The following is a 14269-nucleotide window of genomic DNA, read 5'->3' as shown; positions in this document are numbered from 1 at the left end:
GGTGGACGTGCTCAGCTGCTAATGGGAAAGTTGGCAATTTGAGTCTACCCAGCTGTACCTTGGAAGAAAGGCCTGACTTCTGCAAAATCAGTCACTGAAAACCTATGGAACACAGTTCTACTCTGGCACAAAAAGGGGTGCCATCAATTGGAGTCAACTCCATGGCAACTGGGTCTGTTTGTTTTGGGAGGGCTCACAGCAATTTCATCACCAAGAAGGGAGTCTATCGGATAATGAGCAATGCAGAAGCAAAAAGAGCCCAAAGACGGAAGAGACGGCTTCCCAATGAAATGACTTGAGGTCCCAGATTCAGCCATGTTTGAAGCCAGTCAAGTCCTGAATTTTTCCGTTCCATGAACCAAGAAATTACATCCCTTCCCTCCTTTTTTTTTTTTTTTTTGCTTAACCCATGTTAATCTGGGCTTCTGTCATTTGCAACTAAAGAGTCCTGACTAACAGAATTAACTTTGAAACATTAGTCAGTTTCCTACGGGGACAATACGGTTAAGGGATTTCTCATTTTTCTATTACAATCATCGTCGTCAGGAATACCTTGTACGTATACCTTTGAATAGCCCTGTGAATACACGGATAGAATACATTCCTAAAAGAGGAACTGCTGGACCAAGACACAGATGTATTTAAAATTTTGATCGCTAGCGCCAACTTACTTGCAGAGAAGCTGCCCAGTTTACACTTCCATCAGCAGTGGATACAGAGGCCTGTTCCCTTATATCCTTACCAGCAATCAATATTACCATTCTTCTTAATTTTACCCATCCAATAGATGAGAAATAGTATCTAATTTTTACTTGTATTTCTATGATTACTATGCCAATTGAGTACCTTTTCACGTATCTGACTAACTTGTGGGTTTCTTTTTCTATGAACAGCTTTTCCTATTCTTTTTTTACTTAGTTACTTATTTTTTTTATGTATTTGAAGGTACTCTTTGTATATGATGGGTATCAATTCTGTCTGGAATAAACACTGTGAAATAAACTGAGGCTTTGAGATAGGTGGGAATCTGAACCCAAGGTGGGGAGCACCTGGCTCTTACTTGGGTCATGTCGTCTGGATTCACAAAGATATTCTCAGCTGTCACGTTTCCATGAACATACTCGTTTTCGTGGAGGTACTCCAGGGCGTCCAGCTGGGGGAAGAAGGAAGAGAGCATCTGTGAGTAGGAAGACTAACACAGAGACGCTCTGATGCAAAGCCTGGTGTAGGAACTCCCACTGTTAGCCCTGGGGTCATATGGCGCTGCCTGTAACTGAGAGGACAGGTCTGAGACGTTCTCAGTGAAGCATGAGGAAGCCCACTATGACAACACTAAAGCTACTAGTTGGTTTCTATCTAACCCCTGTATCTATCTCTTAGATGATGGCAAACTCAGAAGGTGAAGGGGGTTATTGATCTCCCCTCCCCACAATAAAAAAAAGCCACCTAGCAAGCAGAAATAAATTTAGTTCAGCAGTTTATATTTTTATCTCTAGCTCCGACTTTTCTGCTGAGCACCAGACTCATATATCGATGGAACTTGTTGCTAGTTGCCCTCAAATCGATCCCGACTCATGGTGACCCCATGTGTGCAGAGTAGAACTGGGCTCCACAGGGTTTTCAAGGCTGTGATCTTTTGGCAGCAGACTGCCAAGTAGGCCTGTCTTCTGAGGCACCTCTTGGTGGCTCTGAACTGCCAATCTTCTGGCTAGTGGTCGAGTACTTAACCATTTGCGCCACCCAGGGACTCTTACGTATTGAACTGCCTAGGTGTTAGCTCCACCTGAACATCAAAAAGTCATTTCAAACCTAAAATGTTCAAGCCAGAATTCTAGGTTTTCACGTCCAAACTTGCTCTTCTGGTCTTCCCTGCTCAATAAATAGCTCAACCACAAATCTGGTTAAGCCAGAAGTCACCTTTGTTCCCTCTTTCTTTCTCACAGGCCATATCCAGTTCACCTCCAGCACACCTGAGCACCCACTTCTTACACCCACACAGCTCCTGCCCTGGCCCACGCCACCACTGCTATGACAGGATGACTGTAACAGCCTTGTTATGGATTGACTTGCATCCCCAATCAATTCCAACTCATAGCGACTCTGTAAGAACAAAGTAGAACTGCTCCATAGGGTTTCCAAGGCTGTAATCTTTACAGAAGTAGACTGTCATATCTTTCTCCTGTTGAGCAGCTCGTGGGTTCGAATCACCGTAGGACTTAACACTACGCCACTGGGCTACTTCCCCCCAAAATAGTTGTAAATCCTAAACCTCTACACTTTTGGCTGTAATCCCATTTGGGAATAGGGCTTTCTTTGTTATGTTAGTGAGGCCATACCACTATATTGTGTCTTAAGCCAATCACATTTGAGATATAAAAGAGCAGATTGCGCAGAGAAGGAGCCCTAGCAGCCCAACCCTAAAGCACCTGGTAGCTAAGTGCAAGGTTGACAGTTCAAACCTACTTATCAGCTCTGCAGGAGAAAGACCTGGCAATTTGCTCTTGTAAGATTTCAGCCTAGAAAACCCTATGGAGCAGTTCTACTCTATCATATGGGGTCGCTATGAGCCAGAATCGACTTGATGGCACACAACAGCAACAACAGACACAGAGCAGGAAGCACAGAGGCAAAGATACATGCCACGTGAAGATCGCCAAGGACGGAGGAACAGAAGCTGAAAAGAGACAAGGATCTTCCCCCAGAGCCAACAAAGAGAGAAAGCCTTCCCCTAGAGCCAGTGCCCTAAATCTGGACTTCTAACCTCCTAAACTGTGAAAAAATTAAAATTTCTGTTTGTTAAAGGCACCCACTTGTGGTATCTCTGTTTTAGCAGCACTAGATAAAGGAGCCCTGGTGGTGCAGGGGTTAAGTGCTCAGCTGCTAATCGAATGATCAGTGATTCGAGCCCACCAGCCACTCCACGAGAGAAAGATGTGGCAGTCAGCTTCTGTAAAAGTTACAGCCTTGGAAACCCTATGAGGCAGTTCTACTCTGTCCTACAGGTCGCTGAGTCAGAATCAACTTAATGGCACCTAACAATAGTAGAAGCACTAGGTAACAAAGACAGGACTCTAGAGATCACCCTGAGCACACACTCAGCAAGCACCAAACGCTGTCAGTTAACCGACAAACAGACTGAAACGAAAAGCACCGTGCCCAGGAACTGGGTGGGTGTGTACGTACCAGCCGGCAGGCCACCTGGAACACAGACCTCTCCGGTATGATGTGCTTTGGGTGGTCATTCAGGGCCGACTGGAGGCTCCTACCCAGCTTGGGGAACACCATGAACCTGGAGAACACGAGGCTTGAATCAGGCAGGGCGAGGCAGGGCCAGGGCTGAGCCCACCCAGGGGCAGGAGAGATGAACAAGGAATGGGAGGAACGTAGGCCATCCAGGCGGCTAGATGGTTTTAGTCCCAGGGGGAAAGAAGAAGGGTTCTGGATAGCTGGTGTTATGGATTGAATTTGTCCCCCAAAATATGTGCTGATGCCAAGTGGAAATGACCAAGGAACTGAGGAAGAAAAGCTGAAAGAAACAAGGATTACCCCCCGAGTGGACAGATGGCTTTTCCCTAGAGCCAGTGCCCTGAATTCTGGCCTCCTAAACTGTGAGAAAAATAAATTTCTGTTCATGAAAGCTACCCATTTTTGTTATCTGTGTTATAGCGGCACTAAGAAACTAACACAGCTTGGCACCAACCCAGCTCCAAACTGGGGGGAAGGGAGGAAGAAACTACCCGGCCAGTGGCTCCAGAGTCCCAGTCATACAGAGCACAGGACAGGGGAGAAGGACAAGGGACAGACGGGTGGGTGGCAACGGGGCAGCTCACCTATACTTGTCCTGGTGGACACCAAAACCGACACAGGTGGGGATGGCTAGAAGGGGGGTGGAGTACAGCTTCTTCCACTTGCTCACTGCGGAAAGCAGGGGCTTGAGAAGTTAGAGTTCACCTGCCCCAGGTGCACAGGAACCAGAAATAGAGAGTGCCCAACCCCACACCCAACTCAACCCTTGAGGGAGACTACCTCCTTGTGGGTGGGCTACAGTGAAAGCAGGGTGGGGACAGGACAGAGTAGATGACCCCTGAACTGCCTGTAAACCGTGTCTGCGGGTGACAAGGGTGAACGCTGGTAGCATCTGACAAAGCATATGCAAATCTGGAGTGGAAGAATGGTAGAATAATTCCTGAATTCACATGCACAGCTAATCAGATCAATAAACGCCTACCCTGGCCGTGGTGTCACTGTAATTTGATCCATCTACCTTCCAGGCACTCAGGTGGTAGTACAGAGCCAGGGGTGTCCTGACAAAAGTTTAACAAGTGGCTGCCCAGGGAAAAACTTCCCTGGTTGGTAGTGTTTGCCTATTTCCATGGTGTGACTACCCACCCCCTCCCCCCAAAAAATTCCCATAGAATGATTCCAACACATGGCGACCCCATGTGTCATAGAGTGGAACTGTGCTGCATAGGGTTCTCTTGGCTATAATCATTACGGAAAGAGATCACCAGCACTTTTTTCCATGTTGCTGCTGGGTAGGATTGAACTGCCAACCTTTAGGTTAGTAGTCAAACACAAGAGTTTATGCCACCCAGAGAGGTCTAAAGACTTCCCACCATGGGCAATTTCAAGCTACCAATGTAATATCACTGATTGTGGAGTTGGGAAGAAAAGCACAGTAGACCAGTATATTATGTAGTATTTCCACCATATAAATAAGGAGTTTAGATGGCACAATGATTAAGTGCTCAGCTGCTGACGGCAAGGAAGGTCAGTGATTCGAACCAACCCAGTAGCTGTAAAGATTACAGCCTAGTAAACCCGACGGGGCAGTTCTACTCTGTCACACGGGGTCTGTATGAGTCAGAATCCACTCCATGGCACCCAACAACAACAGCAACAAATCACATAAACACAGTAATCTCAGGAGCACAGATAACAGAAAATACACTAAAATAATTTGGACATACTGAGTTTTGAGAGTGTATTACCTTTGTTTTTAATATAATCTATTTGATTGCAAGTTTACACAATTTAATTTTTTGTGGTATTTTATTATTTTTTCAATTTTATTTACTCTGTTGTTGCTGTTGAGAATATGCACAGCAAAATATACGCCAATTCAACAGTTTCTACATGTACAATTCAATGACATTGATTATATTCTTCAAGTTGTGAAACCATTCTCGGCCTCCTTCTCTGAGTTGTTCCTCCTCTGTTAACATAAACTTACTGCCCAAGGTTCTTATTTAATCTTTCCAGTTGCTGCTGTCACTTTGATCCCAGAGACAGTTCTTAAAATAGCATAATGCTCAAGGTAGACATTTACTAGTTAAGCTAAGTTACAGCTTCATTTTAAAAAGACTTCAGGAAATATTTTTGGTTTAAAATTTAAAGGTTTTCTCAGGGCAATAGTTTCAGGGGTTCATCCACCCTCCACGGCTCCAGAAACTCTACAGTCCATAAAAATTTAAAATTCTGTTCTGCAATTTCCCCCTTTCGATCAGGATTCTTCTATGGAATCTTTAATCAAAATGTTTTGTAATAGTAGCCAAGTACCAACCAGTTCTTCTGGTCTCACAGCAAAGGAGGTACTTGTTCATGGGGGTAACTAGCCACACATTTCATTTCCTCCTCCTATTCCTGACTCTCCTTCTTCCTCTGTTGCTCTAGACAAATAGAGACCAATTGTTGTGCCTTGGATGGCTGCTTGCAAGCTTTTAAGATCCCAAGTACTATGTAATAAAGCAGGTAAACAGAAGCACTAAACATGTTATAAGCCCAATTAACTGGTATGTCCCATGAAACCATGACTCTAAACTTCCAAACCAAGAAACCAAATGCCATGAGGTGTTTGGTTGTATACACAATTTAATTTTTAATTATGGTTGTGTTTAATTACCAGCTTGCAACACTCCTGAAAATTTAATGCTTAACTGTCAAAAATGGTTTGAAGCAGAAACAACTAAAATGTCCATTAATAGATGAACAGACAAACAAAACATAGTCTAGCCATACAATGAAATATTACTCAGTCATAAAGAGAAATGAAGTACTGATACATGCTATAACATGAATGAACACTGAGAACATATGGAGCAAAACAAGTCAGTCACAAAAGGACAACTACTGTATGATCTCAGTTACATGAAATAATATATAGAAACCAAGGATTACTGATGTTTACTGGTGGGAGAGAGAGGAATCTGTTGTTTGGGGGGCACTGGGCTTATGCTACCATATTTTTATGAAAATAATGTGCACCTTCTACATTTGTTTCCCAATCATGTCCTCCCCGCTCCTGCCACCGCCAGTTATTTTCATAAACCCCACTATGCCAATTTTTTTTCACATGTTGCCTTAAGAACAAAATTAGAATAGTGTGCCTACAAAATACCTTGTAGAGAGAGGGCACGGTTGGCAAAAAACATAGAATGTATGTATTATTTGTGTAAAAATACAGTAATAGTGGTGGCATATTTTGGAAAAGGATAGTGAGGATGGTGGCATAACATGAAAAAATGTAACTGATGTCACTGAATTGTAAATGTGGCAGTTGCTGTGCTGGCAGTGTTTCGGTGTGTATATTTTCACCATGATAAAACAAACAAAAAGAGCTGGTACCAGCTGGCCCCAGCATTCACTGTCTGTCCTCGGATGCCGGAGGCCTAAGGAGTAACCAGAGGCAGGTTGTGGGCACAGATAAGACACGGATCTGGGCCTCAGATCCCCATTCTTCCCACACCCACAGGGAGAGGTTGGCTGTCCCTTCCAAGCTGGTACCCAGACTCTCTCCCTCTTTGCCCATTCCCTGCAGAATACCTTGCAGAGGCTTGGCAGCTCGCTGGAAAAAGTTCTGCTCATTGAACAAACGCCCATCCTTGGCATCCTGGTGGAGACCAGAGGAAGAAAAGGCTGTCATACTGAACTCTCTTAGACAAGAGCCCCCAAGCATCACTGTCCACGCATCACTCCCCCGAGCAATGCCAGCAACAACCAGGGCTCGCCATTAAGTCCCCCACATCAGAACTGAACTCCCCGGGGTGCTGCATGTGACACATTATCACAGACTGTGAGTAGTCTCCCAGTACCCAGGCTTCCCCTTTCTTTTATAACAGGATCTACAAGTGTTCCCCAGATGCATGGCCAACAGTGAAAAATTACATTTCCCAGTCTCCTTTGCAGCCAGGTATAATCATATGATAAGTCTGGCCAAAGGGGATGTGTTATAGATTGACTTATGTCACCCAAAAATATGTGTTGCAAATCCTCACCCTTATACTTATGGTTACAATCCTATTTGGGAATGGATTTTCTTTTGTTATGTTGATGCGACAGTATAAGGTGTCTGTTGAGTCAACTTCTTTTGAGACACAAAGAAAAAAACCATTGTCACTGAGTCGATTCCCATCCATAGTGACCCTATAGGACAGAGCAGAACTGCCCCATGGGGTTTCCAAGGCTATAATCTTGACAGAAGCAGACTGCCACATCTTTCTCCTGCGGAGCGGCTCGTAGATTTGAACTGCTGACCCCTCGGTTAGCAGCCGAGTGCTTAATCACTGCACCACCAGGGCTCCTGGAACAGATTAAGCGAGGAAGCAGAGATGGGAGATGACAGATGCCATGTCACATGAAGATCACCAAGGAGGCAAGGAAGAGAAGTTGAAGTGACAAGTACCTTCCCCCAGAGCCAAAAGAGAGAGAGAGAAAGACTTCCCCTACAGCCAATGCCCTGATTTTGGACTTTTAGCCTCCTAAACTGTGAGAAAATAAATTGTTAAAGCCACCCACTTGTATTATTTCTGTCATAGCAGCACTAGAAAACTAAGACAGGACAGGATGTGAGCAGACAACTTCCAGATTATATCCTTAAAGTGTTGAAGCAGGCTCTCCCCTTCTCCTATTCCAGGTAGCTGGGACGCAGACATGACAGAGGGAGCTAGAGCAGCCACCTTGGCCCATGAGACAGAAATCAGGGGTACAAGATATAGAAGCAACAAGACAGAAGAAAACTGGGCCCCTTATTTATGAAACCACCATACCAGCCCAGAAGATTTAGAAAGAAAAAGAGCCAGTTGACTGATAACCAAACCAAACCAAACCTGTTGCTGTCGAGTCAATTCCGACTCATAACAAACCTGTAAGACAGAGGCAGGCAGAAATAAAAACAGGGCTAGATGAGGAAAGACTCTAAGTAACACTTCAGTCTTTGTTAGAAGCCTATACAGATAAGAAACAAAAGTGTAGACAAATGTAAGCAGTGATATGGAGTGTGACAGGTAATTTTACGTGTCAACTTGGCTGGGCTATGGGTTCCCATTGGCTTTGCCAAATACTAGACTTGCTGCTGTTCCACAGTGTACACTAATGCAATCACCTGCCATGATATAATCTAGGTGAATGCAATCATTCAGTTGAAAAAAGTTTCCTTAGGGTGTGTTCTGCCTTCAGATTATAAAGAGACACTCTGGTAAAACTTGCTCTTTCTCTCCACTCTGAACTCTTCGCCTGACCTGTGGATCTTGGGACACAAGCCTGCAGAAGTTTCCACCTTCTGCCTGCCCTACTGGTTTTGGAACTTGCCAGCCCCCCACAATTTTGTGAGCCAATCCCTTGAGTAAATCATTCTCTCTATATATCTCACTGGTTTTATTTCTCAAGAGAACCCTGACTAAGACATGGAGGAAAAACTAAAAATTTCCCAAGGAAATCACTAATACAGACAAGTGTTAATTTTGATGAAGGGAAAGACAATACACAACTCAGAGCAAGTCAGCACAATTTGACCAAGCCAGTTGCAGAAGCATCTTAGATACATCCAAACACCTCGAGGGATTGAGTTACTGGGGCTGAGGGCTGGGGACCATGGTTTCAGGAAATATCTAGACCAACTGGCATAACACAGTCATAAAGAAAATGTTCTTCATCCTACTTTGGGGAGTAGCATATGGGATTTTAAAAGCTTTAGAGCAGCCATCTAAAATACGTTTCTATGGGTCCCATCCTGTCCAGAACAAAGGTGAATGATGAAAACCAAAGATACAAGGGAAGTACTGGTCCAAAGGACTAAAGGACCACATAAACCAGAGCCTCCACCAGCCTGGGCCCAGAAAAACCAGATGGTGCCTGGCTACCACCATCAACCACTCTGACAGGGATCACAATAGAAGGTCCCAGACACAGTGGGAGAAAAGTGTAGAACAAAATTCAAATTCACTAAAAAGATCAGACTTACTGGTCTGACAGACTGGAGGAACCCCCAAGAGTATGGACCCCAGATACTCTTCAAACTCAACACTACAGCCACTCTCAAAGCCCACCTTTCAGCCACAGATCACACGGGCCTATAAAACAAACAAAACACACATGAAGAACACACTTCTTAGATCAATCAAGTATATGAGACAAAATGGGCAACACCTGCCCAAAAGCAAAGACGAGAAGGCAGGAAAGGACACCAAAAATGAATGAGTGGAAATGGGGAACATAGGGTGGAAAGGGGGAGAGTGCTGACACACTGCAGATATTGCAACTAATGTCAGGAAACAATCAGTGTATAAATTTTTGCTCTGTAAACTTTCACTTAAAGCACAAAAAAAGAATTATATGGGATCAAATTGACAACAGCAAATCGAAAGATTAGATAGGAAACTTAGGGGGCAGTGAATGTATGCTAATGGGTGAGGAGCAATTCAGAAAAGGAGGGTGAGAATGACTGTACAACTTGAAGGTAATCAATGTCATTGAATTGTACATATAGAAATTGTTGAATTGGCGAATGTTTTGCTGTCCATATTCTCAGCAACAAAAATAAATTTTTAAAAATTTCCCCAGAATGCAAAAGAAAAAGACAAAGAGATGGCACAGTGACAGAGAAATAACAGGCAATAGGTAAAGGAGACCCAATATACAAATAATTAGTGTTATAAAGAAGAAACAAGACTGGAACCAAAGCAATTACCAGAGATATACTAGAAGAAAACATTTTCAGTGTTAAAGAGTAGAAGTATAGTTTTAAAAGAATCCCTAAACAGCAGGCAAAAATATTGCGGGAAAAAATAAAGAACTAAACATAGTCCAGTTAAATTCAATTTTTTAATATAAAAAATTACCTTCAAAGCAGAAAAAAAAAAATAGGATCCCACAAAGAAAATAAAATCAGGCTTAAACTTATGCTCTATACCTGCGCTGTCCAACGCAGTAACCACCGGCCACATTTACCTACTGAGCACATGATACACGGCTAGGCTGAATTGAGACGTGCCCCAGGCTTTTTTGAAAAAAATACAGCGAAACCTGTAAGAGGTGGAACTTGACAGGACTGCCTTGTTTTTCCTGGTCTTGCAAGTTTTCTGCCTTTGACAGTGTGCAGTCTTATCGCTTTTCCGTCGCTCGTTTTAGTGGAAAATATTTGCATTTTCCTTCTCTGACAGGTTTCCACCTTACATTAGATTCCAGCTTTCACAGATTTTACTGTAATTCACTTTTGTTGTTGAAAATGTACACAGCAAAACACGCCAATTCACCAATTTCTCCATGAAAAATTCAGTGACACTGATTACACTCTTCACTCTTACCCTCCTTTTCTGAGTTACTCCTCCCCTATTAACAAACTCACAGCCCCCAAAGTTTCTTCTCTAAACTTTTGAGTTGCTGCTGTCTCTGATCCCATATAGATACTTCTTAAAAAAGCATAACGCTCAAGTAGCCCAGACTTTCAAATGAAAGAGAAATAAAATTATTTTGCTTAAGCCATTATTAATATCAAGTAATTTTTTTTTTTAATAGCAGCCAAACCATATATTTGTGCCTTGCTCTCCTCCTCTGTCCAATGGGCTTGTAACAGCAACAGCACAGAGGACTGCTATGAGGACTGGAGAACCGATGTGCTGCACACGAGCTCAGAGTGTCCTTGAGAGAGCACAGACAGCACTACCTATCAGTGTGTGGGGGGGACTGAATCGTGTCTCCTGAACAGATACACTGAAGTCCTAACCCCAGACACCTGTGAATGTGGCCTCGTTTGGAAAGAGGGTATTTCAGATATTATCAGTTAACATGAGGTCATGCTAGAGTAAAACCAAAAAAAAAAAAAAAACCCCAAACTCGTTGTCACTGGGTCGATTTCGACCCACAGCAACCCTATAGGACAGAGTAGAACTGCCCCACAGGATTTTCAAGAAGCAGCTGGTGGATTCAAAGTGCCAACCTTTTTGTTAGCAGCCAAGCTCTTACCCACTGTGTCACCGGGGCCCCATGCCAGAGTAAAGTGGGTCCTAATTCAACATGATTGGTACCCTTATGGGGAAACCCTGGTGGTATAGTGCTTAAGTGCTATGGCTGCTAACCAAAGGGTCGGCAGTTCAAATCCACCAAGCGCTCCTTGGAAACTCTATGAGGCAGTTCTACTCTGTCCTATAGGGTCGACTATGAGTCAAAATTGACCCAAAAGCAATGGGTCTGGTTATCAGTTTGGTGCCTTTATAAAAGAGAAGAGACACAGAGAGGGACACAGAGGGAAGACCACCATTTGACGGTGGAGGCAGAGATCAGAGCAATGCTGAAGCTGCGAGCCAAGGAGCACTGGGGCTACCAGAAGCTAAGAGACAAGAAAGGCTCTTCCACTAGAGCCTTTAGAGAAAACCCGGCCTTGCTAACATCCTGAATTCAGACTTTTACCCTATAGCAAATGGTGAGACTTTGGCTTGCTTACTTTGGACAAGTTATCAGGAAAATCCAATTGCTAGAAAAAGATGATTGGTAAAATAGAAGGTCATCAAAAATGAGGGAAACCCTCAATGAGATGGAGCAACAAAATAACCACAATGGATTCATACATACCAATGATCATGAAGATGGCACCAGACCAGACATTTCATTCTGTTATACACAAGGTCACCGTAAGTCCCAACTGAGTTGATGGCAACTAACAATAACAACAACCCTCCAGAACTGTGAGTTGATTCATTTCCACCATTTTAAGCCACCCAGTTGGTGGAGTTTGATTCTGGCAGCTCAAGGAAACTAACCCAGAGGCCAAGAGGGGCACGACCCCGGGCTGTGGTCTCCCACCTGCCCCAGCCCTCAGAAGGGCTCGAAGGTGATGGCGCGTTTGGCAAAGCCCCAGGCCCTCCCCTTTGCGCTGCCCACCCCCCACCTCTAGGGATCCACTCACTAGTTTGAGTGAGAATCTCTGTTTCTGGGGACTCGACTGGAAGGTGAAGGTCGAGGCTGGGGTGGAGTCAGGCTCAGCTGTGGGAGAACAGAGCCAGCGGAAGTTATCACCTGCACGGCAGTCTGAGGCCTAGACCGCCCACTATCTAGGAAGGAGGAGTGGTTATAGGGCCCCAGACAGACTAGGAAGAAAGGCCTGGCAATATAAAAAAGATACACAGCCAAATGGGTATAGCTAGTGAAGTAATCATCTGCAGGGCTGCCAGGGTCCTTGGCCTTCAATTTCTGAGGAAGGAGGAGTGGTTACAGCGTCCCAATTCCCCACGGTCAAGTGCATCCTTGGCTTTCAAGATCTGCTCCTTCCTTCAGCCTTCCTGATTTCAAGTAGGTTCTTTGTTCTCCCTCTTCCTCCTTCCTCTCTCTTCCTGTCGCTGTTTCTCTCACACACACATACCTTGTCCTTCCCCCTTTTCCTCTTACCCTGTCCCCCAATTTCTTTCCAAATCACCGCACCCCCTCTCAGCCTTGTTTCTTTTCCCTCCTTATCTTCCTCTTCCCCCTTTCTCTCTCTCTCTCAATATTCAGCCATACAGAGAAGAGTTCACATAGCAGGCCTCCTTTGAGAGGCTAGCTTGCAAGGTGGCAGGAACGCAGATGTGACAGTGGGAGCTGGGGCAGTCACCTTGACTCATGGGATGGCAGTTCCCTCCATTCTCTAACAGTTAACAGTGGTTCACTCTGCCTAGACTGTTTGGACAAACTGTGGTTTATGCTGAACACATGCTTTCCTTGTGGGAGTCTGGAATTTGGGTATGTGTCAGGTAGAGTGTCATGGGTTGAACTGTGTCTCCCCAAAATATCTGTCAACTTGGTTAGGCCATGACTTCCAGTATTGTGTGACTGTCCACCATTTTGTCATGTGATGTGATTTTCCTATGTATTATAAATCCTGCCTCTATGATGTTAATGAGGCAGAACTCAACCAACAAGATTAGGCTATGTCTTAACTCAATCTCTTTTGAGATACAAAAGAGAGGCCTGCAGAGAGACATGGGGACCTCATACCACCAAGAAAGCGTCAGGAGCAGAACGTGTCCTTTGGGGTCAGGGTCCCTGCACCTGAGAAGCTCCTAGACCAGAGGAAAAGCAACAAGGACCTTCTTCCACAGCCAACAGGAAAAGAAAGCCCTCCCCTGGAGCTGTCATGCTGAATTTGGACTTTTAGCCTACTTCACTGCAAGAGAATAAATCTCTGCTTGTCAACGCCATCCACATGTGATTTGTTACAGCAGCACTAGGTGGCTGACACAGGGGGTATCTAGGTGACCAGCCCCCGGTAAAAACTCCGGGCGCTAAGTCTCTAATGAGCTTCCCTGGGGGACACTTCACACATTTTGTCACAACTCACTGCTTTGGGAATCGGTGAGAGGATTCTGGAAGCTTGCTCCTGGTTTCCCCTGCATTTTGCTCCACATGCCTTTTCCCTTTGCTGACTTTACCTTGTACCCTTTCACTGTAGTAAAATCATAGCTGTGTGTTCAACTATAGGCTGAATCCTGCTAGACTCCCTGAACCTGGGGGTGGTCTCGGGGCGCCCAGCCCACCAGCTATACCCATTTGCCTATATATATTGCCAGATCTTTCTTCCTAGTTCATCTTAGTCTGGAAGCTCCGCTGAAACCTGTTCAGCATCATAGCAACGCACAAACCTCCACTTATTAGATGGGTGGTGGCGGCACGTGAGGTGCCTCGGCCGGTAACTGAAGCCACGTCTCCTGCATGGAAGGCGACAATGCTACTACTGACCCACCACTGCCCCTGTTAACAAATGTTAAGTACTATTAATACTAATACTACCACCATTGTTATCATTTTTTCACGTAATAAAGAGTTGGACCCTGTTTTTTGACATTTGACTGCTGACACGTTTGTTTTTCTGACAGCTTTTAAGTCTTAACCCTTCCTCTCCCCCTCCTGCCCCACATCTGGAGAGCTGATAAAAAAGCCAAGAAGCTCCCTCTTTTGGTGCTGGTGGGAGATTCAAACCATGTAAGACCCTGTTCAGGGGCCCTGGTGGTGAAGTGGTTAAGCA

At 44.6% G+C, this 14269-nt stretch overlaps 1 protein-coding gene across 7 annotated transcripts in view; it reads right to left on the bottom strand.

Annotated features, from left to right (window-relative positions):
- The window catches only part of VRK3 (VRK serine/threonine kinase 3), a 59227-nt gene that overhangs the window by 26123 nt on the left and 18835 nt on the right, over positions 1 to 14269 (bottom strand). For all 7 annotated transcript variants that reach the window (XM_049900375.1, XM_049900374.1, XM_049900372.1 and 4 more), the window contains 5 exons: positions 12179 to 12255; positions 6823 to 6889; positions 3831 to 3915; positions 3184 to 3289; positions 1061 to 1153 (listed from right to left, as the gene is read on the bottom strand). In XM_049900375.1, coding sequence (XP_049756332.1) covers positions 1061 to 1153; positions 3184 to 3289; positions 3831 to 3915; positions 6823 to 6889; positions 12179 to 12255 — 428 coding nt within the window. The remainder of the gene's footprint in view (positions 1 to 1060; positions 1154 to 3183; positions 3290 to 3830; positions 3916 to 6822; positions 6890 to 12178; positions 12256 to 14269) is intronic.

The sequence above is a fragment of the Elephas maximus genome, chromosome 11, assembly GCF_024166365.1.
Source record: "Elephas maximus indicus isolate mEleMax1 chromosome 11, mEleMax1 primary haplotype, whole genome shotgun sequence".
Lineage (NCBI taxonomy): Eukaryota > Metazoa > Chordata > Mammalia > Proboscidea > Elephantidae > Elephas > Elephas maximus.
The sequence above is the reverse complement of the archived record's forward strand: the minus strand, read 5'-3'. Positions and strand labels throughout refer to the sequence as shown.